The sequence below is a fragment of the Homalodisca vitripennis genome, chromosome 6 (assembly GCF_021130785.1).
Source record: "Homalodisca vitripennis isolate AUS2020 chromosome 6, UT_GWSS_2.1, whole genome shotgun sequence".
Lineage (NCBI taxonomy): Eukaryota > Metazoa > Arthropoda > Insecta > Hemiptera > Cicadellidae > Homalodisca > Homalodisca vitripennis.
The window spans coordinates 90347693-90374765 of NC_060212.1; the positions used below are offsets into that span (position 1 = coordinate 90347693).

Below are 27073 nucleotides of genomic sequence, written 5' to 3' on the forward strand. Positions count from 1 at the left end.
TAGGGTATAATAAATAAAATTGTCAGAATACGTGGCTGTAAAACCATATTTTCTGAAAGTTTTACTAATATGGTAAAGAATTTCCCTCTCGATGAAAATTGTATTCAATATCTAATTCTATTGTATTCCAATATCTGTAGTGAATAATATAAAACACAAATCACAGCTGTTATGTACATATTTATTCAATAATACACTTTTATAAATCACATATTCTTAACGAATTTGTAACAAGTTCGTTTGAAAACTATTCTTAATTTTATTTTTATTACTTTGTGCAAACCCACCTGTAAAAAGACATGATTGTCATCATTGCTATACAGATAATATTCTGTACCATTATACTTCTAGCAATAGTTATACAGTTATAGTAATGTAAAAGGCAACATTGTTTAATTTTTTCCACATAATAATGCAAGAAAAATTAACTTCAAATCTCAAATGTAAGTAAAATATTTGTAAAGCTGTAAATGTCAGTGGTTTTGGTAGTTGCATAAATCAGAGCTTCTGAGGTCAGACGTTGTCTATTTATCTTCACAAAGAATGCTTATGATTTATATCGTGAACAAACATGTGGGTCGGAATTTTATAAATTGTTACTTCCCCACTAGCCCTCTTAAAATTCGAAAAGAGACATTTATGACTCAATGTTTGTAAAGGCATAAATATAAGTACATGGAAAGGCTGTTCTAATGTTTAATCAAAACAAAAATCAGGTGAATAAGAATATTATATTTTGGTAAAAAGATGTATTGACATAAGAGTGGACTGGTTTTAAATCCGATTTTTAATCAGATGTACCACATGTTTAGGTGTGTTTTAATGTAATAATTACTAAAATAAACTAAAAGATACAAGTTTTAGTTATTTGTATTCCATAACATTTACTTAAATCACGAAAATTAAATTTAATTAAAAAGTTATAAAATTCTTCTAAACTTAGTATATTTTTGAGTTCTATTTTATATTACGTTTTGACGTATAAGTTTGGGTTGTCTATGTAACAGTACAAGTTTCACAATACAGAAACAGTTTTATCCAGTTTTCTTTAGCTGTCAATGGTTGATCTTGTGACAACCAAAACCATGTTTTATCAGTTCACAATTGCGAATTTGAGTATATGGTAAGTAAATGTGATGCATATAAATAAAAGTTAAGCCCACTTTTAAACTGCTTGAATTGTAGGATTTGAGAAGACATTAAGTTAAAATTTAGAAGTACCAGTTCTGTTATCTCTAACATTGGTTGATAAGGTAGGAGTAATTACGCTTTTATTACATTTTCAAAGAAATCAATGAGATTCATTTAAAACTACAATTAAGAGGGAAATGTAAATCTTCTTTAAAAAAACACGAAGTTCAGACTTTGCCATATTTATATATTTTAGAAACAATACTGCATTCAAAAAAATCAATGTGAATCCTTTGAGAGAAGAGATTACCAAAATTACAGCGCCGGATGCATTCCAATCCCCAGACCTCAGAAACAGAGACTTAAGTTATTTAGAAACCTTCTGTCTCTAGTGGGAGTTAGGTTTAAGAACAGACTTGTTATAAAATGTATTAATTCGAAACTGGTAATGAATAATTCAAATGAATTCCGAGAACTCTTTGTCTAGGACATTCTACCAGTGATTGAGTTTATGGAACAAAATCTTATGCAAATTATTGCATTAAAATTTCAGATGAACATTTAATGAATGTTAATGATTTTTTATCTTAAAATAAATAGATATCTCGCAGGTTATACTAATTATATGTAATTACATTTATTTTAGAATATAAAGATATTAATAGAATATATGCCTAATAAATCTTTTTGTAGGCCTATTAGTTATGGACGTTGATAACTTAAGTTAATGTGGTTATAATTCAATCAAATCTCTATTATTGTTATAGAGGAAATAAGGCCCTTGTTATAAATCCTACAAATTAGTAACAGTACTAACAACTGAATTTCTAAGAAAATGCTAAATTAACTACTTGGAAATTTGTTGAGCTGTAAGAGACGGATGCAGCTGTAGACAGTCGTACCAACTGTCACAAAACTTTCTGAAAATCTCCCGCTTCTCAAGTGGAAGTAAATTTATACTCAGTAATTTTGTAATTTTGGCAACAGTAAAAACGCAGTAATGTGTTTGGTCGTCACCCACTACTTGCTGCGACAGCTGATTCCGGTATCTCTCTACAGTTATTTCTGTCGTTTTTGAAAATTAATCTTAGCTTCTGATTATTTGCTTGGAAAGTTTTATTGGCTAATGATATACAACTATTATCGATATATATAATCAAGCCCGTATTTAGCTGTTTTCAAGGACAGGGCAGGAAGTCTTAAGGGAGTGCGACATGTTTATTGTAATTTTGTATAAAAATTAAGATACTTACAAAGTGTTGAAATAATTATAATGCACATATACATTACTTAGCTATGGTAGTAAGTTTTGATTCAATGTCAATATTGAGTTTAGCTTCAATTCACTCTTAGATGAGCGTGGATCATGACGCTGTCACAATCTTGCCCCCAGGAATCTGGAGTAATGTTTGTCTGAAGAGATCCTAAAATTGTCGCTGACGAAGAAGCTCATAAAAAACTATTTATATCGCTTCGATATCAGATAAATCTATACTATGATATAAAGTGTAAAGTAGGAGAAAAGGTATTCTCATTACTCATGAACTGGAGCTATACTGAACATTTACATTAAATTGACTCTTCCCATGATAACTACGTTACGTGCAGAAATGTATTGCTCCGCGGTGCTTATAGATCATGTCTAAAATATCGTAGTGCGCTCCATATTGTCCTACTAGAGACAACAAATATATGTCTTATATAAAATTAGGTATCTTACAAAAAATCCTAGACGTGTTTTAGAATTCACAAGTCATTTAGAATAATGTTCGTTTTTACGTGCTTTTTTATATCACTTACGGTTTTTAGATAGTATCAATACAATGTTTTGACTAATGTACAGCAGCAATGTAGAGGAAACCGGATTTTTCCGGACATTTACCATCGTTCAGTGAAACAATAAATCAGTAACACTACGTTCAAACGAAAAATAACCTTCAAACAAAGAAGCAATGTGAAAATATTAGTTAAAACCTGAATTACATTAATTTCTTGACGATAACAATTAAACGAGGTTCAAAAACAGAACACAACACTTCAATAAGTTCCTCACCTAGGCTCGAGCAACAAAAGGTTTGAAGATGACAGACCCTGCTGGGCTTCTAATTTATATACAGTTTTTATTTTAGGTTTTAAAGAATATAATAAAAATTTACAGTTTTTATAAATATTTCATAATATCTTACACATTTTGTGTTCTTACAACTTTTTAATAAACCTTCAAGTTTCAAGACAGTGGCGAAATGTTGTATACACTTATAAGTAGCTGTGTTTAATTTTCTTTAATATGCCATTAAATCAATCTAACGTTTTACAACAAAATTTAAATGCGTTTAGCGAATATTATCTTTTCAGGTTTCAGGATGGTTGGGTCATATGTCATTGTATCGTTTTTAAAGCTACGTTGGTTTATTTTTTAAATTGAAACTTAAATTGAATAAATATTTTGGGAACGAAATATTGGGATTTAATTTTAAATTAGATTGTGAAAAGTCAGGGTAAAACCGAACATGTAATCCTTTGGCAAGTTAGCACTGGTAGTTAAATTGTTGGGAAGGCGGTTGACTGCCTTGAATTGATTAGAACTTGTCTTGTTACGACTATTGTTCTCATTGTATGATACAGCTGGACCAGTGAGAGAACACCGCGGATGTCTAGGAGAGTTGATTAGAGGGGGGACTATATAAGTGCCAACTCATAATTTTCGCCCTTCTTTTGGTAATTTTCGTATATTAAGTTGATTACAGTGCGCAGTGTTTATTAATTTTTTTTTTCCACGAGGGACTTTGAGGTAAGCACCAAATTTATTGTACATTTTATTGAAACAGTCTTCCAGATCAGATATTAAATTAATTTTGTTGTATTTTTTATGGGAAAAATTAAAATCATAGAAACTTCAGAGCAATCTGCATAATTAATTCTCGATGAACAATAGAGCATAATAGAATCATACAAGCTACATTTGGTTCAAACTTTCAATAAAAGTGAAGAAAAATTAAACGTTGTCAATAACTTTAATTGAAATTTAAAAATTTAGTAATTTATTAATATTTAATTGGAACTATTTTATTGTGAATTTTTAACTGGTAATTATTGAACTTTAATAATGGTTTGAGACAGTTGTAATCTTATTTGCAGAAAACTGAAAGATAAGGTTCAACAAGTGGAAAGAGAAGTTTAAATTTTTATTTTTTTGAATTGTAAGTGTACTTAGAAGTGAAAATTTTTGTTTTAGTTATTTTCAAGTGGTATTTGATTTTATTTTAACACTTTATTATTTTATTTTAGAAGAGAGCTCTGATTTTAGTTTGATATGTGTGATTAATATTTTTATTTCTTGGAAAATTAACTTTTAAATTTAAATTGTTTGTCAATTCTTTGTGAAAAATAGAGTGATGAAAATTCTGAAACGTTGAACTTAGTAATTTGCCAGTTTAAAATAAATCCATTGTTTTTATTTAAAACTGTGATTTTTATTTTAGACAAACCAGATAATTTAATGGTTAACAATTTAGTAATAAATTATACTGAATATTCACTCGGAGCTTACTAATAAAAAAATATTTTATATCGTCTTGGATGTCTCATTGATAATTTAAATATTAATATTCTGGAATATTAGTATCTACAATCCAAGTCGTTATAGTCATATTTAAAAGTGTTACGAGTAGGAACAAGCCAAAAATGACAGTTATCCATACCATTAGTGTTGTGCAAGGTAAACAACACTCCTGACCTAAAAAATTTATCCTAACTAAAAATTTATGATATATTCAGTGTAAATCTTCAAAGTGGCAGCAACATACCTATCTTTCGACCAAGTGAAATTTAATCATCAAAACGTTTTTGGATTAGAAACATGTTTGTCTGTATAAATAAGTCAGTCAACTATAACCCAAGCAAATTTTCAGTATTATGAATCAAATTATTGTAATAAATTACTACTATCAGTGCTGATGGATTGTATTCAATAATGTACTACCTGTACTTCAGTATAAAGGCAAAAAACCTCTTCTTGCAGACCAAAAATCATCGCATTAGGTGATTTGGTTACGAACACAATGAGGCATTATTCCTTCATAATTGTATAAATGACTCTAAATCACTGCATTAGAGATTTATTTTACGGACGATTGATTTCTTTTTCTTAAACTCTGATCTATACTCTCTAAAGACATGTTGCTGGACAGTAATTTGCTATAACATAAAATTAAGATTTTTGAGATTAGCTATGTCTTCGTTTTAAAGTTGTAATCCACAAAACAAAGTAAATTCAGAACATATAAGTAACAAGTCAAAATAAATGTCAGCGAGTTGGCTATAATGATTTTTATTGAGAATTTATCGTTTATCGTTATATCCCTAATACTTTTTGAATAAGACCTCTAAATTTCGTTTGTTTACTTGTAAGATGGGAACATGGGCTACAACTTTAAAATAATGTAAAGCTATGATTAAATCTGAATCGTATATTTTATTATTTATCTTTTAATATTTTGTATTAATTAAATAAATTTATTATTATACAAGGCCTCCAGTTACAAAGTTGGAGCACAATACAAGTTGGCAAGCTGAATGGAGTGGAGCCAACTATTTCCGTTCTTGGAATTAGCTGGATATAAACATAATTTTTGTATTTGGAAAGATTTACTGTTCCAGTATGGAATGCATAATGGTACATATTTTCTGGTATTTTCCTAAATAAAGACATTTTTCTTATGTTAAATCAGATTTTCGTTTAAAAATCACAATTTATATCTCTGTTTTAAAACATTAATTTTAATTTGAAATTTCTTATAAACATCTAGATATGGCCCTTATACTCATTCCTAAAAGACTAAAGGTCTGATTGCACAGATAAAAAACAGAATGAGTGGGTGAGCAAGTTCCGCGCATATAGATCACCTTCATTAAGTAATCACGGCAGCCTGAGTAGTAAACTTAAATTAGTCAGTAAAGTTGTTGTATAGCTTGCAGTAAAACATAATATATCATGTTGACGTAGTACGGTTTATACAATAACATTACGTTTTACTACCTTCACTCGTTAGGGAGCTATAAACATTAGTGTCTACTAGGAGGTATCGAGTAAAATATGATGCCAAATATTTAATTACTGATTAAAATATGACATTTTGTAGGAAATAAGCTTTGCGTTGCTGCGTATTTAGTTTTAATCACCTGTCTCCTATATTCTCTAGTGTTTCAGTATGAACCTTCAACTTCAATTTCTTTATGGAGGTTTTCCACTACTCCTCCTATTGAAGGAAATCAAGAATCTCAATTATACCTAGGGTCTGGACTCGATCTTATCCCTAGTTCAGTACTGCAGCTCTGTATTTGCAATACACCTTGCAGTCTGCTTTAACAATATCCTTTCCTATGGAAAGCCCTTATTCTTAAAATTTTCATACATTGTATCAGTATTAAAATTAAAAAGAGATACTAAAGGTCTTTGAAAGAATGGTAAAATAATATGACTGCGACTATGTTATTTTGCAAATTTGTGATTAAGGCTGCGTCTGAGCATCGACAAGTAGACTACTTCTTTTGAATCAATCAAAGGTGTTGATCGCAGTCGTAGTCACTTAGTTAAGCTTCCGGCTCTTGGGGTATGCGGAAATATAATTTCTTTTGTAGCCTTATATCTAAATCTTAGAACACAAGCTGTTAAATTTAACGGATATACGGTATAACTTATTCCTTATCAGGTATTCCTCAAGAGTATCTTTTAGCACGTTTATTATGGACTGTTTTATAATGATGTTAGCAGAGTCCTAATTTTTAAATTCGTACTCTGTATTGATGATCTAAATAATAGCTATGCTGTGTGGTAAATCTCTGACCATTTAAAATTCAACCCTCGCTTGACTACATTGTGCTAGGTGTTTAGGTAAAGTTATGGAACTTCACGAATCAATGTGATGTCCTTCTCCAGATAACGTATATGAGAAATTTTCCTATGGATTTGTAAGAAAGGGGCAGGAAGAAATGAATTTAATCAGTGATCGTGGCATTTAAAAAAACTGTACACTATTTTCTTATACTCACTTTCTTTATGTCTGTGCTAAAACCACTTCAATACTTATACAGGTCTATGTCTTCAGTAAGCGATAGCTGTCATTTTTCTATTTCTATTTTTCTGTTCTGAATACTAAACTACTTAACTTGAAAGATTCTATCGAGAATGTTGAAAACCTATAATTGAGTTTTATGTTATGCAGAATTGGATATAGATTTTAATTATTTCTCCTCACGAAATGTGTTATGTACTTTGCCTCCCTTCAGGGTTGATAATATATCCTCATATAAGGATGTGTTATATAATCGTATGTTACTATGTGAAAGTTAATACAGATGTCCGTAACTGCTACAGAAACTACAATTTCACGCTTCGTTAATAACTCTTATAATCAACAACTTATCGCTAGACGTCACTACAGAATCAATTTTATATCTTATACTTTTTCATGAGAAATAAGACTTAGTTATTCCACCTGAAAAAACCTAGAGGGTTTTTGGAGTGAGCACGACAACTTTCAATTGTAAATTGGCTGCATATCAACCTGTCTTTCTCTACTTCTTTGGCTGCATGGAATCAGATTAATACTGCAGTATGAACCAATGGAAATATTGGATTAAGGAATTCTTAACACTATTTATTTCCATTCTCAGAATATACCGTAATGATCAACTGAGATCACAGTCAAGTTTAAAAATTATTACAATAATTATACAACATAAGTTAAAAAATACAATATAAATAAGCTTATTTAAAATTAAATTGCTATTAAAAATAGAACACATAATATCTTGTCACTTAAAACACTCAATAAAATTGCATAGAATATTAGGTTAACTATAAATAAATGATGAAGCTGCAGAAAGTCGCGCCAACTATCAATAAGCTTATGGGAAACCCCTTTATCCTTCAGTGGAAATTAATTTAAATTCTGTCAGTTTCAAATCTAACATCAAAGATGCAATAAACAGTTGAGTGTTACTTATCAACTGTTAGAGTGTGTAATGCGCGAGATTGTGAAAACAGTGGTAGTAATGCTCATATCCACATTACCATTTACTATTTATTAATATTTAAGTTTTTGTACACGTTAATTTGCATTTAATGTAAACAACAATTAAGCAGGGTGATGTTTTATTGTGAATTACAAATAGCTAAATCCTATTCTGGTCTATATACCAAATATTATAGTAAAAACTAGAATGACGCACACTGGTCAGAGGTGAGTATTAAGTCTGTGTAAAGGATGTCTTTCCTCACACAATAATTGGAGAAATAAAGCTGTTTTTTGTTGTTTCAAGGAATCATAATTTTAATACATAATACTATATACTAAGTATATGTTAATTTAAACGATTTTAGAACACTTTTTTTGTAATTCTTATATTTTTCTATAATCATTTAGACAACATTTTTGGAAAAACCTTATGGATTCTTTAAAATTGTTTCTGTTACTTTGTAAAAGTTAGTATAATAATAATTAACCAAGTTGCTTGACTCAAACTATAATATACAGGGTGTTCACCAAAGGGTTTTCAAACGTCTGTGGATGTTAGGATGAAAACATATTTCGTAATGAAAAAAGATTACTTTTTCAAACGAAAAATGTCATTTAACATACATAGTTTTAGAAATGTATTGCTTAGCTGCTAACCACAATTTTGTATTTTTTATTTAACAAAATATTATTATATAATTACAATTCCAACGGTACTTGTCTTTAAGAAATGTGTTAATGCATAAGCGAGCATGACCACGTTTACGGTACGCTTACACAAGAAGGGAGCAGCAAACATTTTGTATTTTGATAAGCATCAGCTGTTTTATATAGGTTATAAAACATTTATAATCAGTTATTTCAAAGTTTGTATAACAATTCCAACTGGGAACCAAACATGTCACAGTTGAGAGGTATCAGTTGTTTGTTGCTCCTGTCTTATACAAGTGTTGAAATATAACGGTCGTGCTAGCTTATGCGTTGACGATGAGTATGAAAGTGAGTGTTTGTATTGTAAAATATCTCGGCGTGGATAAACAACTGTCTATATATGGGATAAAACGGTTTTGTATACTTCAAAGCATTATCTTTAAGATAAGCAATACCATAATTTTTGTGCATTTACCAATTAAAATAGAATGAATTAAAATATTAAATTTTGTTTCAAATAAATCAACTCAGAAAAATTGTGTGCTCATAATTTAACTGTCGTTAAAAACAACTGCATAAAATTTATAAAATTGTTTTAAATATAATTTTATCTAATATTAACTTGTGTTACATAAATTTAGTTTTATATATCTCCAATTAGATAGACTGACAGATGATTGCAAAGATAACCTGTCTCTACTCTTGTCAATAAGTGGTCTGAGATAACGGTACATTTTGAACGCAACCGGCCGGATCCCCCTAATCTATACTGAGACAGGTAACGTCGCTTTGTTTCCGTAACTTCTCGAGTGATCAGTTGTTCCGATAGCGTAGTCCATCAAACCCCTCAGGGTTTGTGCCAAATAAAGCTACAAAATTTTTGTCACTAACAATGTTAATTGTTGCACAAAAAAAACTTCTTTTAGTTATTCGTGGTTATTCTTAAATCAGTTTTGTACCTCTGAAGCTATCAAAAAACCGAAGAACATAGCAAGAAATAAAGGTACCTACGCCACTCACGTATACTATAAATTGTTTAATTGTGATATCCAAGGCCAAAAAGTGCCGTTCCGTAGGTCAAAAGCCTTTGCTGCGTTGTTTCGTTGAGGTTCAATTCTCTGTTCCTCCAATAAAGAGCTTTAATAATTTTCAAAAATATTTACCCCTTTGTAGACCCTCTTTGATTCAGCCCTCTATATAAAACAATTATAAAGTTAAAAAAACCTTTTTCAGTCTTTAAGCCTGATTTAAATCTATTCTAGTAGTTATAATAAACATTAAGATTAAATATTTTCACAAACACTTTAGTATAAGTATTGCGTTGAATTTAGACTAATGAATACTAAAGAACCATAAGCCTGAGGACTTTGTATTTTTTTAATTATTCATCTGTTCTCGGCAACTGTCGCACAATGTACCTGTTTCGTTGTACGAATGGTAATGATCCTACTAATCCATATTGTGAGTATTTAGATATTTTTTATCACATGTAACATGTTTCCTGATTGTCACCATGAATTAATAAGAGCTAAACAGCACTAATGTGTTGGCTTTTATAAACATCACACATGGCTAAAATTATATAAATAATTCATTAAACATTAAAATACTCCTTATAGTTGTGAGACGAGTTTCGCCTTTATTAAATAATTGTCAGTCACGGATGTCATATAGGAAATCTTAAGTAACTATTTTCGAATACTATGTTTTGTGTTTAACTAGTACGTCTTCAACAATAATAGATACAGTTTTGAAACAAACTTTATTCAGTTTATCAATTAAAAACTGCATACCTCTCTAAATACCTCTTCCCAAACTCCTAGCAAATGGTCATTTAACTTCGGACACTAAATTGTGCGTGAAATCTTTTGTTGGCCGTTACTCAGTAAGAAACCATTTCTTATCTTTATATGAACTATTTTCGTTACATTTCATAGTACAATAAGCTCATAAAGTACCGGAAATGTTCAACAAATCAAGTGTAATAAATATAATAAGGCGAATAAAACATAAAATCTAAATAAAAATTTATTGCTATAGTCACAAAACTTGTATGTACTAAGTTTTTAATGTATGTAATCGTGAACTTAAAATGAAAATTTAATTCAGCGGTGAAGAAAACTAAAGTCTGAAAGGTTTTAAAAAAAATCCAACATCAAAGAAACTAACTACATCGCAATCAAGAAAGTAAGGAGAACACACGAGTGTTTTTAATAGTTACTTTCTCTGTTACTAATAGTGGTTGAGTTTTCAGTCCTCGTCAACACAAAAAAAATGAGGGAAAAAACATTTTATGTTATTAAAACACAAACAATGACGTACAACTTAGGTCCTAATACAATTTTCTTTTAACAGTTTTGTTTAGATTTCCTATTGGCAGTTCTGTATTCCATGTCCATTAACTATTCTCTATATCGATTATTAAAAATAATAACCTAATTGTAATGTAAATAAAACAACTATTTTTTATTTATATAATCATAAACTTACAATGCAATTTAATTCAGTGGCGAAGAACACTAAAGACCAAAAAGTTTTACAAAATAAACATCAAAGAAACTAACTAACATTGCAATCGAGAAAGTAAGGAGAGCACACGAGTTGTTTGATAGTGATTGAGTTTCTACTCCCCGTCAACACAAACAACATGCTACATAGGCAGTCAAATATAGCGTGAATGAGCATGAGGGAAAACACATTTAATGTTGGTAAGAAACAAACAATGACGTAAAACTTAGGTGCTAGAGTGTTGTTTAGATTTCCTGTTGAAAGTTCTGTATTCCATGTCCATTCTCAATATCGATTATTGAAAACAATAAATTAATAGCAATATGTTTGTAAAGGAACGTCGAAACAAATATGATTGTATTGCAAAAACCACAATGTATCTAAATATTACCCATTTTAAAGTCATTTTTGCCTCTTGCTTACCATTTGTTTCAAAATGTAATTATTTATTTTTGTAAATAATAAAATAATTATATACAGCAAAATATTCAACTTAAAATAGCATTCTGTCTCGTTGATACCATTTTATTAATAGATATAGTAGTATATAGATATACATATACAACTGCTTTTTTTATAAAAATTACATGTTATAAATTATAATTTTAAAAATATTACCCATGTCTAAATGTTCTATATGCATTTAACATGTTATGTGGTATGGACAAAAATTCCATGTTGATAAATTATTATAAGCTAATCTTCGAATGATCATATTTTTTGGTAACATTATAATTTTATGTAATACAAAGAACTCGTAAATGTTTTTATATGATTTTGAGGATTACTATAATTTAATTTATACAAATATTTTATTACAATCTGAAATTTGTAGTCACATGCGATCATTCAATTTTATCCTTACTAAATTAAAAACATATTTTATAAATATTGGAACCAAATTTCAAGAGGAATTCCAAAATAAACAACTATGTCAAGTAAAAATTGTTTTAAAAATGTATAACATATTATGCACACCTAGCGGTAATAAAAACTGATATTTACAGTGGGTTTTAATCAAGACTGATGTCCTGAATGTCAATAATTACTTCATCAACAAAATTAAACGACATGATTCCTCTTCAGAGGCTATATCGTATTAAAAATATCTGACCAAGTTAACTAGTTAAAACTAGGATCAACCTGTACACTGAGGTACTAGTATTAGTCTGTTAAGTACAGTATTTAATCGCGTAAGGATTAACTCTCGTCAGGATAAGTAAGAGATTATACAGACTAATTATTGTCCGTAGTATAAGAACTATAGTAGACAGAAACTGTGCAACAGTCTAACCAAATGAAGTATGTGAAACTATGGTCATCATGTATTTTAAGATCTACTTCAGTTAATTATTTAATTTTTGAAACTGAAAAAATATAGAGTTTCTATTGTATTTATAGAATAAAGTGGTTAATTTAGAAAGTAGCATAGCTCTCCAATAGATGTGGAGATGATTACTACATGGGTATCGAAAATGCAAATTTTTTATTAGGTTGTAAAACATTTGATTACATTTAATATTCTCTTTCAATTATTTTTTCGCAAATTTACAGACCAAGATTTGTTCCAACCTTTGAGACCAGTTCGGTATAGCGGGATGTATTTTAGAGGTAATAATAGGTCTTTATGTAAACCAGGGATTCTGAGAATGTTCCTGTAAAATGTCAGTGTAATTAGTCAGTATTCTTTTACTTGATTGAGTAACATATGCACGAACACACAGACACTATTAGATTTCGTTATTAGAGTATAGATTTGAGAGACTAAATAAAAAAGGATTAATTAGTGAATATTGCATTGACGATGCTATATTATAGGACTAAATTATAGTCAAAATATCTGATCAATCAACCAGGGAAAGGTAAGTTCGATTCTTAGAACGATGTATTGACTACAGTCTGTAATATATCAGTAACTGCAAGGAAGATCACTTCTTGCAGGTTTATATAAGCCAGAAGAACCCATACTGGGTACAGCAAAGTTAGATGTATCCCCCACATCTAGACAACCCAATGAATTTATATTAGCGCCTCATTACTAACCACACATGATATTGAGGTAAAAGGGTTGATGGCTATATATCCTTCACTCCCTAAGTTACTGTGAATGAGTTAAGAGGTGGGATGTGCTCCATTATTAACAGAAGGTTTTTTAATTATATAAAAATGAGAGATTACAGCCCTCCACCTATTTTAACTGGAAGGTAGTAGAACAGATATAGCTTTCTTCGAATGTGACATTACTGAAATTGTGCTCACTATTCTTTGTTAATTATAACGTGGAATAATAACAGGAGGCGGTCGTTATCCCCAACTATAGCAATCCTTATGATTTCGGAAGCAGCGGGAAGTACAGAGTGAAATAAACATGACTTATATAACATGCTCCTATCTATAACATTGTGCTAGTTCAGATTCTTCTATCTATAGATTTCGAGATCAGTAAAAAAATGGAAAATAAATTTTTATATGTTCTGTAATAAATTTGTCAGAAATTACCTCATAATAATATATAAACACTCTGATACTGAAGTGTCATTTTCTATTCCATACAAATGTCGTTTAAAATCTTTGATCAACCTTACGTACGGCTCATAAAAATGCCACAAAATGTATTTAACTACATTATATTGCATAATATATCATGTCCTAATGTTACTTCTTAATGAACCATGAAATGGTGTACATTTTATTCGATGAGACATTATTTACATACATTTACATTATTAAATAACAATAAAAAATGTTCATTCTAAAAGTCATACAAAATTATAAGTAATTTTAAAACAACGTTATGTTTGTACAAATTAAATGTAAAAGATAACATGTGCTTCCTTTATATTTTACTTATATTAATCCTAAATCTTCTTCAACTCAACTTTCCCTAAAATAAAATAAAATAACCAACATCGCTTTGTATTAACTACTTCTTTATAAATTCCCCAAGTGTGTGTCAGAGTATGTCACTGAACACTGTGAGTTTCCATTTCGTAACTTACTGTCGTCAATGGCATCAAGTCTCTTTCATATGTCTTCTGTAACATCGGCATGCCTTGCGGTGTACCGCTCATACTCATATTGTTTTACTTTTATAAGAGAGAAACCCCCTTGGAAAATGTAAAACTTCAATATCAGTATTTTAACAAAAACAACAAAACAAACACATTTTCATTGTTTCATAACAATTACATAGCAACCAAATTTAAAATGATTAGAGTGTTTCAAAATATTAACTAACACCCATGAATTAGCTGAAACATTATTCAGAACTTTAACCGAGGAAATAACTCAAGTAAGTGACAATTTCGAGACATTAATAGAAATTTTTAATACTCATTTTAAAACTCACCTTGTTTATAAAGTATTTATCTGCCTTAAATCTTTTTGTTAAGATCTATTTCAATTTTAAATTCAATTATATATATACACCTAAAATTCACTTATCTTTAGAAATTGTATATACATATTCCACAGCTTATGTTTGTTTATCTATTGATATTAAACAATTCAATTTATTTGAATGTTACTCGTATCATGTGCTCATAAAGTTTTTTAAATTAGAGAATGAAGTGCTCAACTATTTAGGATGTTAAGATATAATAAAATAACAAGTAAATATATCAACAGTATAAATTTAATCATTTTATAGAGATATTTTTTTAAGAATGAGGCATTAATATTCAATTAATTATTAATATCGATAAAACTATAGCTAACTATATTACAAAAAGTAGTACGTTAATAACACTATTCATTGCAAGTAAATATATTTTTGTAGTTTATTTTATGTTATATAGAATAAACATAATTTCTTTTAGCTAGTAAGTTAGTGGGTAAGAAACAAATATTTAAGTACTAACACAACATTACTAATTGTAATATTATTATTATGGATTGCGTTTGAAGGAAAAACAGGGGGAATGTAGTTGAGCACTAGGCTATATATACTAATAAGTATCTTAGACATACGTCTTTATTTTGTTTCAGGGTAAAAAAAACATTTTTCAGTCATTTTTTTATTAAGACATTAAAGTGTTCATAATTACAAAATATGAACGCATGGAGAACTATTTTTCTGATTATTAATAAAACTCCTAAAATGACACAGTAACGTTTTATTACTACAAAATAATTAGTAATATAATTTACCTATTCACATTTAAATTTATGGAACTTACATAAACGTTTCATTTAAATTAATGGTAATAAAAATGTGGATACAATTTGTAGTAATTACATTTAATAAGATATTTATTTATATTTCGTTAAAATGAGTAAACACATCAAAAAAGGAAAAGAATATCTTTCATATTTTTATGTCCAATGCAGTATGAATAAATTTCATTCCAAAAAAATTTGAGATAAAGTAAAATGATTACTCGTATTAATTATTTTACCATTGTCTGTGTACAATAGTGGCCTTATTTCTGTTGCAAATAAGGAACTTGCAAATGAAGTATATACAGTCGACCGGGAAATGAAATGATAATTACTAATAAACTGTATTCGGTAAAGATATAATAGGACTGAAACTACGTATATTTCTTATTAAAACGGTCAATTAACGATAATAACTGGAAAAAGATAGCTAGTGCACCTCACCTAACCAATCTTTTTAATGTATATCAAAATTCATTTTTAATTTCTTCTAATGTGGATTACTACTTATTCCTTTTGTTACCTGACAGTCAAAAAAATATAAATACTAAGTCTTATTACATTTAAAGTAATACAAGTTTATATACATTTATTTTAATTTATATTACAATATCAATTTGGAGTTAATATTACCTATTAGGAATTGAAATTTGGAAAATTACAAAATATGAAAGCAGGTATAAATATTCTGCTGGATATTAATACTTCACCAAAGATGAACGGTAACCTTTTATTGCTACAAATAAGATAAGTACGATAATTTACCCATTTATATTTAAAGTAATAATAAGTAATTTAAACTCTAAATATATTTTAATTGCTCAACGTGAGGATATATAACACATATTGTAAAACTGATGTTAATTACACAACATTTTTATTTTTTTTTCATGGTAATAAAGGTTTATATACATTTTATTGTAATTTATAGTTCAAGATATAAATCGTGGACCTTGCAGGTTTTTGTATGTCTCTGTTCTAGGCATTCCTTATAAAAAATTGAATACTACTGTTTTCAAAGTATTGATAACAACGGAAATTATATAAAACCTTAATAAATGATTCTAATGACCACAATAAATATGATTTCTGTTAAATATATAACGTAAAAGAGGTACGTTTTTAACGCTAATTATGGTATGTAAATATAAATTTGGGGTTCATTTTATTATAGTAACGATAAAAGACTTTTCGATTAGGTGGTGTCTTAGTAAAATTAAAACAAATATCAAGGAACTAGCCTAATAATAATTGTAATATTTTTTATAATAGCTGGTGATTGTAGAAAAGAGAGGATAAGAAAAAAGGTTTGAAATAGATTCTAACTATACATTAGTCTTTATTTAGTTTCAGGTTAAGGGAATTAACATTTTGGAGTTATTATTAACTATGAAGAAATGGAAATGTGGATAATTTCAAAACATGAGAGCGGTGATAACTATTCTGCTGGTTAATAATACTAATCCAAATGTAAACGGTAACCTTATATTGCTACAAAAAGATAAGTACTATAATTTTCCAATTTATATTTAAAGTAATAGTTAGTAATTTAAAGTATAAATGTAATTGAATTCGTCAACGTAAACATTTATAATATATATTGTACATTTTGTTGTAATCTATAGTTAAAGGTATAAAACATGGAATTTGCGGGTTTGTGTATGTTTCTCTGTTCTAGGTATGGTTTTTGAAATGACATGAATACAATTGTTTTATATTTAATGATAAAAAGAGATATTATTGAAAACTCTTATAATGTCTTTGATGGCCACAAAAAATGACTTTAGGTAAATATGTTACGAAATGAGGTACTTTGATAACACTATTTATGGTAAGTAAATATTATATTGTGCTTCATTTTATTATAATAGAGATAATAATATTTTTGTATTAGTTGGTGTTTTAGTAAGATTAAAAAAAATCTAGAAACTAGCTTAAGAATAATGTTTACAATATTGTTTATAATGGCTGGTGATTGAAGGGAAAGTAGGAGATGAAAATAAGTGTGCAATACATTCTTGACTGTAATAATAAATATCTTACACATTTGGCTTTATTTAGTTTCAGGTTAAAGACATTTTACAGTTATTATTGAATATTAAGGAATTGAAATGTGGATATTTTGAAAACTTCAAATAAGATCATTCATGATGGCCACAATAAATATGATTTTAGGTAAACATGGTACGAAAGGAGGTACGTTAATAACTTTATATTATGTAACTTAATATAATTTTGTTGTTTATGTTATTTTTAATATACATAATAATTTTTCTGATTAGGTGGTATGTTAGTAAGATTCAAACAAATATCTAGGAACTAGCCTAACATTAATAATAAATTGTAATATTTTTTATAGTAGCTGGTGATTGTAGGAATAAGAGAATAAGAAAACAGGTTTGCAATAGATTCTGAACTATACATTCGTCTTTATTTAATTTCAGGTTAAAGAAATTAAAATTTTAAAGTTATTATTGAAAATGAAGAAATTGAAATGTTTATTTTTTTTAAATATGAGACTGGAGATAAATATTTTGCTGGTTAATAATATCAATCCGGATTAAACGGAAACCATTTATTGCTACAAACAAGATAAGTACCATAATTTTCCAGTTTATATTTAAAGTATTAGTTAGTAATGTAAACTCTAAATGTAATTGAATTCTTCAACGTAAACATTTATAAAACATATTGTACATTTTGTTGTAATCTATAGTTAAAGGTATAAAACATGGAATTTGCGGGTTTGTGTATGTTTCTCTGTTCTAGGTATGGTTTTTAAAATGACATGAATACAATTGTTTTATATTTAATGGTAAAAAGAGATATTATTGAAAACTCTTATAATGTCTTTGATGGCCACAAAAAATATGACTTTAGGTAAACATGTTACGAAATGAGGTACTTTAATAACACTATTTATGGTAAGTAAATATTATTTTGTGCTTCATTTTATTATAATAGAGATAATAATCTTTTTGCATTAGTTGGTGTTTTAGTAAGATTAAAACAAATATCTAGAAACTAGCTTAAGAATAATGTTTACAATACTGTTTTAATGGCTGGTGATTGTAGGGAAAATAGGAGATGAAAATAAGTGTGCAACACATTCTTGACTGTAATAATAAATATCTTACACATTTGTCTTTATTTAGTTTCAGGTTAAAGACATTTTACAGTTATTATTGAATATTAAGGAATTGAAATGTGGATATTTTGAAAACTTCAAATAAGATCATTCATGATGGCCACAATAAATATGATTTTAGGTAAACATGGTACGAAAGGAGGTACGTTAATAACTTTATAATATGTAACTTAATATAATTTTGTTGTTTATGTTATTTTTAATATACATAATAATTTTTCTGATTAGGTGGTATGTTAGTAAGATTCAAACAAATATCTAGGAACTAGCCTAACAGAAATAATTGTAATATTTTTTATAGTAGCTGGTGATTGTAGGAATAAGAGAATAAGAAAACAGGTTTGCAATAGATTCTGAACTATACATTCGTCTTTATTTAGTTTCAGGTTAAAGAAATTAACATTTTCAAGTTATTATTGACTATGAAGAAATTGAAATGTGGATAATTTCAAAATATGAGACTGGGGATAAATATTTTGCTGGTTAATAATATTAATCCAAATGTAAACGGTAACCTTTTATTGCTACAAAAAAGATAAGTACCATAATTTTCCAATTTATATTTAAAGTAATAGTTAGTAATTTAAAGTCTAAATGTAATTGAATTCGTCAACGTAAACATTTATAACACATATTGTACATTTTGTTGTAATCTATAGTTAAAGGTATAAAACATGGAATTTGCGGGTTTGTGTATGTTTCTCTGTTCTAGGTATGGTTTTTAAAATGACTTGAATACAATTGTTTTTATATTTAATGATAAAAAGAGATATTATTGAAAATCCTTATAATGCCTTTGATGGCCACAAAAAATATGACTTTAGGTAAACATAAAACGAAACGAGGTACGTTAATAACACTATTTATGGTAAGTAAATATTATTTTGTGCTTTATGTTATTATAATAGAGATAATAACCTTTTAGGATTAGTTGGTGATTTGGTAAAATTAAAACAAATATCTAGAAACTAGGTTAAGAATAATATTAATTTTTTTTTTAATGCTGGTGTTTGTAGGGAAAATAGGAGAAGAAAATAAGTGTGCAACACATTCTTGACTGTAATAATAAATATCTTACACATTTGTCTTTATTTAGTTTCAGGTTAAAGACAATTTACAGTTATTATTGAATATTAAGGAATTGAAATGTGGATATTTTGAAAACTTCAAATAAGATCATTCATGATGGCCACAATAAATATGATTTTAGGTAATCATGGTACGAAAGGAGGTACGTTAATAACATTATATTATGTAACTTAATATAATTTTGTGGTTTATTTTTGTATAATATACATAATAATTTTTCTGATTAGGTAGTATGTTGGTAAGATTCAAACAAATATCAAGGAACTAGCCTAACATTAATAATAGTTATAATTTTTATAATGGCTGGTGATTGTAGGAAAAAGAGGATAAGAAAAAGGTTTGCAATAGATTCTGAACTATACATTCGTCTTTATTTAGATTCAGATTAAAAAAATTAACATGTTTCGAGTTAATAATTGACTATGATGAAATGGAAATGTGGATAATTTCAAAATATGAGAGCGGGGATAACTATAATTCTGCTGGTTAATAATATTAATCCAAATGTAAACGGTAACCTTATATTGCAACAAAAAAGATAAGTACTATAATTTTCCAATTTATACTTAAAGTATTAGTAGGTAATTTAAACATTTAATGTAATTGAATTCGTCAATGTAAACATTTATAACACATATTGTACATTTTGTTTTAATCTATAGTGGAAGGTATAAAACATGAAATTTGCAGGTTTGTGTATGTTTCTCTGTTCTAGGTATGGTTTATAATATGACTTGAATACAATTGTTATATATTTAATGATAAAAAGTGATATTATTGAAAACCCTTGTAATGTCATTGATGGCCACAAAAAAATATGACTTTAGGTAAATATATTACGAAATGAGGTACTTTAATAACACTATTTATGGTAAGTAAATATTATATTGTGGTTCATTTTATTATAATAAAGATAATAATCTTTTTGCATTAGTTGGTGTTTTAGTAAGATTAAAAAAAAATCTAGAAACTAGCTTAAGAATAATGTTTACAATATTGTTTATAATGGCTGGCGATTGAAGGGAAAGTAGGAGATGAAAATAAGTGTGCAATACATTCTTGACTGTAATAATAAATACCTTACACATTTGGCTTTATTTAGTTTCAGGTTAAAGAAATTTTACAGTTATTATTGAATATTAAGGAATTTAAATGTGGATATTTTGAAAACTTCAAATAAGAACATTCATGATGGCCACAATAAATATGATTTTAGGTAAACATGGTACGAAAGGAGGTACGTTAATAACTTTATAATATGTAACTTAATATAATTTTGTTGTTTATGTTATTTATAATATACATAATAATTTTTCTGATTAGGTGGTATGTTAGTAATATTCAAACAAATATCTAGGAACTAGCTTAACAGTAAAAATTGTAATATTTTTTATAGTAGCTGATGATTGTAGGAATAAGAGGACAAGAAAACAGGTTTCCAATAGATTCTGAACTATACATTCGTCTTTATTTAGTTTCAGGTTAAAGAAATTAACATTTTCAAGATATTATTGACTATGAAGAAATTGAAATGTGGATAATTTCAAAATATGAGACCGGGGATAACTATTTTGCTGGTTGATAATATTAATCCAAAGTAAACGGTAACCTTTTATTGCTACAAAAAAGATAAGTACCATCATTTTCCAGTTCATATTTAAAATAATTGTTTGTAGTTTAAACTCTAAATGTAATTAAATTCGTCAACGTAAACATTTATAACACATATTGTACATTTTGTTGTAATATATAGTGGAAGGTATAAAATATGGAATTTGCAGGTATCTGAATGTTTCTCTGTTCTAGGTATGGTTTATAAAATGACTTGAATACAATTATGTTTTATATTTAATGATAAACAGAGATATTATTGAAAATCCTTATAATGCCTTTGATGGCCACAAAAAATATGACTTTAGGTAAACATAAAACGAAACGAGGTACGTTAATAACACTATTTATGGTAAGTAAATATTATTTTGTGCTTTATGATATTATAATAGAGATAATAATCTTTTAGGATTAGTTGGGGTTTTGGTAAAATTAAAACAAATATCTAGAAACTAGGTTAAGAATAATATTATAATTTTTTTTTAATGCTGGTGTTTGTAGGGAAAATAGGAGAAGAAAATAAGTGTGCAACACATTCTTGACTGTAATAATAAATATCTTACACATTTGTCTTTATTTAGTTTCAGGTTAAAGACAATTTACAGTTATTATTGAATATTAAGGAATTGAAATGTGGATATTTTGAAAACTTCAAATAAGATCATTCATGATGGCCACAATAAATATGATTTTAGGTAAACATGGTACGAAAGGAGGTACGTTAATAACATTATATTATGTAACTTAATATAATTTTGTGGTTTATTTTTGTATAATATACATAATAATTTTCTGATTAGGTAGTATGTTGGTAAGATTCAAACAAATATCAAGGAACTAGCCTAACATTAATAATATTTATAATTTTTATAATGGCTGGTGATTGTAGGAAAAAGAGGATAAGAAAAAAGGTGTGCAATAGATTCTGAACTATACATTCGTCTTTATTTAGTTTCAGGTTAAAGAAATTAACATTTTCAAGTTATTATTGACTATGAAGAAATGGAAATGTGGATAATTTCAAAATATGAGAGCGGGGATAACTATTCTGCTGGTTAATAATATTAATCCAAATGTAAACGGTAACCTTATATTGCAACAAAAAAGATAAGTACTATAATTTTCCAATTTATACTTAAAGTATTATTTGGTAATTTAAAGTCTAAATGTAATTTAATTCGTCAACGTAAACATTTATAACATATATTGTCCATTTTGTTTTAATCTATAGTGGAAGGTATAAAACATGAAATTTGCGGGTTTGTGTATGTTTCTCTGTTCTAGGTATGGTTTGTAAAATGACTTGAATAAAATCTTTTATATATTTAATGATAAAAAGAGATATTATGGAAAACCCTTATAATGTCTTTGATAGCCAGAAAAATATGATTTCATTTAAATATATTACGTAAAAGAAGTACGTTAATAACACTTCTTATGGTAAGTAAATTTATGATTTTTGTAAATTCTTTATAATACAGATAATAATCTTTTTTACTAGGTGATATGTTTGTAAAATTAAACTAAATATCTATGAACTAACTCAAAGATAAAGAATGTATTAATTTTTTATTAATAACGTAAACATTTATAACATATATTGTCCATTTTGTTTTAATTTATAGTAGAATATATAAAACATGGATACGATAGTATTCTTCTGTTGCAGATTAATAACGTGAAAATTATTTAATTATTTCCATTTTATTGGATTGTATTTTATATATCTTAAATGTAAATAGATAGAGTAATGCATGTATTAATATGGTATTTATATATTCTTTTAATTAGTACATTCAAAATATTTTGTCTTAGGAAAAGATAAGTAGTCTACTTACCCTAAACCATTATTTAATATTATAATTTTCAATTAAATATTTTATTATCATTTCTGTAATGTGAAATGCTGTTTGTACCTCCTGGTGTAAAGGGAGGTGAAATCAAACTCCTGGTTAAGAATTTAATTGACAATTTTACAATCTTTTTGTATACTGAGAGAGTAATTATGTAAATTTTTTTCAAGTAATCATCAAGTTTTAAACAATGAATTTTAACACAAGATTTAATTTATTTTGTAATACCTATATATAATAGGCCTTTTTTATTCTGTTAGGGATAAAATGTTGGAAATCGTATAAATAATATTGAATCGTTAAGGATTGTAAATGGGGAGTATTAAAAAATATGAATGAATTGAGAAACATACAATCAAATAGTGCAATAAAAAATTACACTTAAACTTTTTTACCACACTAACATAAGGTAAGGTAAGATAAATAATATATGTTACCAAAAAATCCTTTTAGACTTTTATTGGTATAAAGTTAATTTATATCTCCTTTATATAAGTCAATATATTTGATATTAATCTTTTTTACCTTTAAGGCATGATCATGAGATATTATTAGTATATAACGGACTTTTTTGCTGTTTCAGGATTACAGAATATTCTGGAAGGGTACTGTGGAGGCTAGGGGCCGTCTCTTTTCAAGATCTGCGAGGAAAGATTTTGGAAGTTAATCAGATATGTCTCGTATGAAGAAGACGCAGCAGGAGGGAGGCTCTATACCATTCTTTCAGTCAAAGCAGGTAGGGAGTGGCACGCCCTTATATCTAGGCTAGTATAGACCTTAGCACTTAAATAGCCCCATGAACGCGAACATTAATCTCCCACAATAAACTAAACCTTTCGATGTACTCTTGCATCCTAATATCTCGAAATTTGCGTTTAGCTATGAAGCGTTTAGCTTCTGAAAATTTATAATGGGGTCAAATAAAAATTATACATCGGTTTTTGCTGTACTTATTATATGTAAAACTTGCCAGAATTGAACCCTCGTGGAGGTAAATAAGGTTATCGTTAAACAATTAAATCAGGTTTCTGTTATTACAGTTTAGGGTACATTTGAAAATAATGTGTTCAGCTAGCTAAAGTTGTTAAACAGAGTAGAGATATCAAGGAAAGAAGTGGTTAGTATAATTTTTTGTATATTCAACGGTGGATGATACATTGCCAAGAGAAAAGAAACATATAAAATAAGTAAAACTATACTAGATTCAGTTTGTTAATACATTATTCTACTATATTCTGTCCACAAAAGGTGCCTTCATAAAAAAGCCGTGTTGTAGTCAAAAAAGCATGAAAATCATGGCAGTAATACTGACTTGTAAGGATTGGAAACGTATCGAGAGCTGTATAATTGTTTATTTACTAACTATAAAGTTGCGTCGTTTTGATTTGTGACATATTTTTATGAAAAATATTTTACGACGTACAAATAGTTTTAGTTAAAGCCATATTCACTCGTACTTTTTTACATTTCAATGGGCTGTTGTTAGGTATACAAGAGAAAAAGGTATTGTATTATTGTAATACCAAGCGGTTGTAGAATGTTGTGAGAAGTAATCAGTAACACTGAGAAAATATGGTTGAACGCGATAGCTGCCATAATTTCGAAGATATCCAAACTAATCTTCATACAGATACTAAACAGTACATATAAAGAGTGTTTGTTAGCCACTATCAATCAATAAAAATTAAATTTGGCGATATTATGATTGTGAGAAAACATTTTATTTTGTTACTCCGAAGCAACGATCAAAAGTAACGCATATTTAGAAGTACTAAGTAGTTACATTTAATTTAAGTTAGTAACATATTTTTAATTTATCTTAAGCTTTTTAAAGCTATTTAAATTTTAGAAAAAACATAGTTTAATATCGCAGGTATTGGCCATCGTATATAGCGATAGAAAAGTTAGAATGAGGTCGGTAATATTTTTTTATAGGCTATACAATATGGGTTCATTATAACGTCAATATAAAATTTTAAGAAATTCTAAATACTGAAAAATATAATAATTTGATCCTTATGTCTACAAAAACCACTTCTAACTGAATACAAAGAAATGGGGACCACATTTTTAGAAACCTTTCGATTTAAATTTGATTTAAACTTTAATTGATTATAATCAAAGTTTATTCTACTATACTGCCTTCAACACGTTTTTTTCAACTTTCTAATATCAAACTATGTCTAATCGCCTCAAATAATTGGGTAAATCTGCTCAATAACTACTTATCATAGTATTTTTAATTTAGTTTTTACATTACCTGAAACAAAAACGATGTTAATTCTTGACATTTTATTAATTTCTTGTACCTTGGACACTAAACTAAACATTAACAAATATTTTAATTTATTTTTAAATACAGCTGATTAATCTCAATAATAAATGAACATATGTCTTATTAATTAAATTTTACCACGCAGCCTAGACGTTCGTTTTAAAATGGGACCGGATGTTCTAAAGTTTCATGTCATGAAAATTCTTATAATACTTGTGTAATAGATGAGTGCCAACGATTTACCGAGGCTCACCCAGTCTGGGAAATTTAGGTGTAATGATTTATACGCCCCGATTTGGTGGCGTGTCTTATTTTTTGCCAAGCCGATTATTGAGTACAGGGATTTTCCCCTAAGATGTGGGATTTCTCCCAGAGTATGTGGGATTTCTCTGTCATTTTTAACCTAATTAATCTCATTTTGTTTGAAATCAACATAACACCACTGATTATATAACACTTACAAATATTCTTCATGGACTGAGTCCTACTGCATTACATCTATTGTAGGTCCACAAAATATTTAAATGCAAGTTTTAGTTCTAGTTATCGTTAGATTTTTACCAAACATATCGGTGTGAGCGAAATAAAGTTTTCACTGTGCTACTTAAATTAGTTCCTTAAAACGTGTGTATGTGTTTATTTCAGTTTGATAGTTAATTACAATTATATTTAGAAGATTTTAATAATTTAAATTAAAATGCAAATTGTCTGAAATTTCATTTTGCTAAACAATCGGTAAAGTATAAACTAACTTAAAGTATTACCTAATGAAGCAGTTTGGTTATTTTCCAATCGGAAATGCAGTAATAATATCATTTTTATGTTGAAGAATGCGTATATTAACATTAGTCAATTAATTTTGTTACAGAAACAGAAGCTGTCATGACTCTACAGAGGAGCGGCCTTGAATACAACTGCAATGGGAAAAATGAAAACCTCAAAACCTTAAGAATATTTCCGGTCGTTATTGAAGATGTTTCTATCAATAAAACCACTCTACAGTTCCGGTTTATCAGACACTTAAATCTCTGCCAGAGATCTTTAGACTATGTGTACCCAAGAAGAAAAATCATCGAAATACAAACGACGTACTGGCACCGGGTGTTGAAGTCTCCGACAGGAATAAACTGAAACCCTCAAAATTACATCGTTACAACTTCTGTTTGTTTCCCTCACACTTAAGAAATAAATGAAATTGATGTCAAATTAAACTGTTTTCATTAAGTGCATATGAATATTAATAACGCATTTCAAGTTGTTAATGTGGATTAGAGTATATATTTGGCTCTACAATATATTTGAAAGGGTAAAAATTTACTCCAATTATGTATGGCTAACGTGTTACGAAACAAATCATTCTTTTTTTTTTTGTTCTCTTAGGACAAGAAGCTTATAAATTGCAACTTTTCATATAAGGACCTTTGCGCTGTTTGAGGAGTGACAGGATATTCCTAATGGGTAGGTTTGGTGGTAGGGGCCTCCTTCTATCGAGATCCATGAGGAATAATTTACGGCACTAATCTCAAGCCATGTCCCCTCTAAAGAAGGAGAACCCAGCTCTGAACCAGCATCTCCAGTCAAAGCAGTCAAGGCATGGCACACACTGACGTCTAGGCTAGCAAGAACCTTT

The 27073-nt window shown here is 28.2% G+C and overlaps 1 protein-coding gene across 1 annotated transcript in view; it reads left to right on the forward strand.

Moving 5' to 3' along the window:
• Positions 1–26605, forward strand: part of LOC124364547 — a 45862-nt gene extending 19257 nt beyond the window's left edge. The window contains exon 2 of the mRNA XM_046820107.1: positions 26312–26605. Coding sequence (XP_046676063.1) covers positions 26312–26574 — 263 coding nt within the window. The 3' untranslated portion in view covers positions 26575–26605. The remainder of the gene's footprint in view (positions 1–26311) is intronic.
• Positions 26606–27073: the final 468 nt, after the last annotated feature.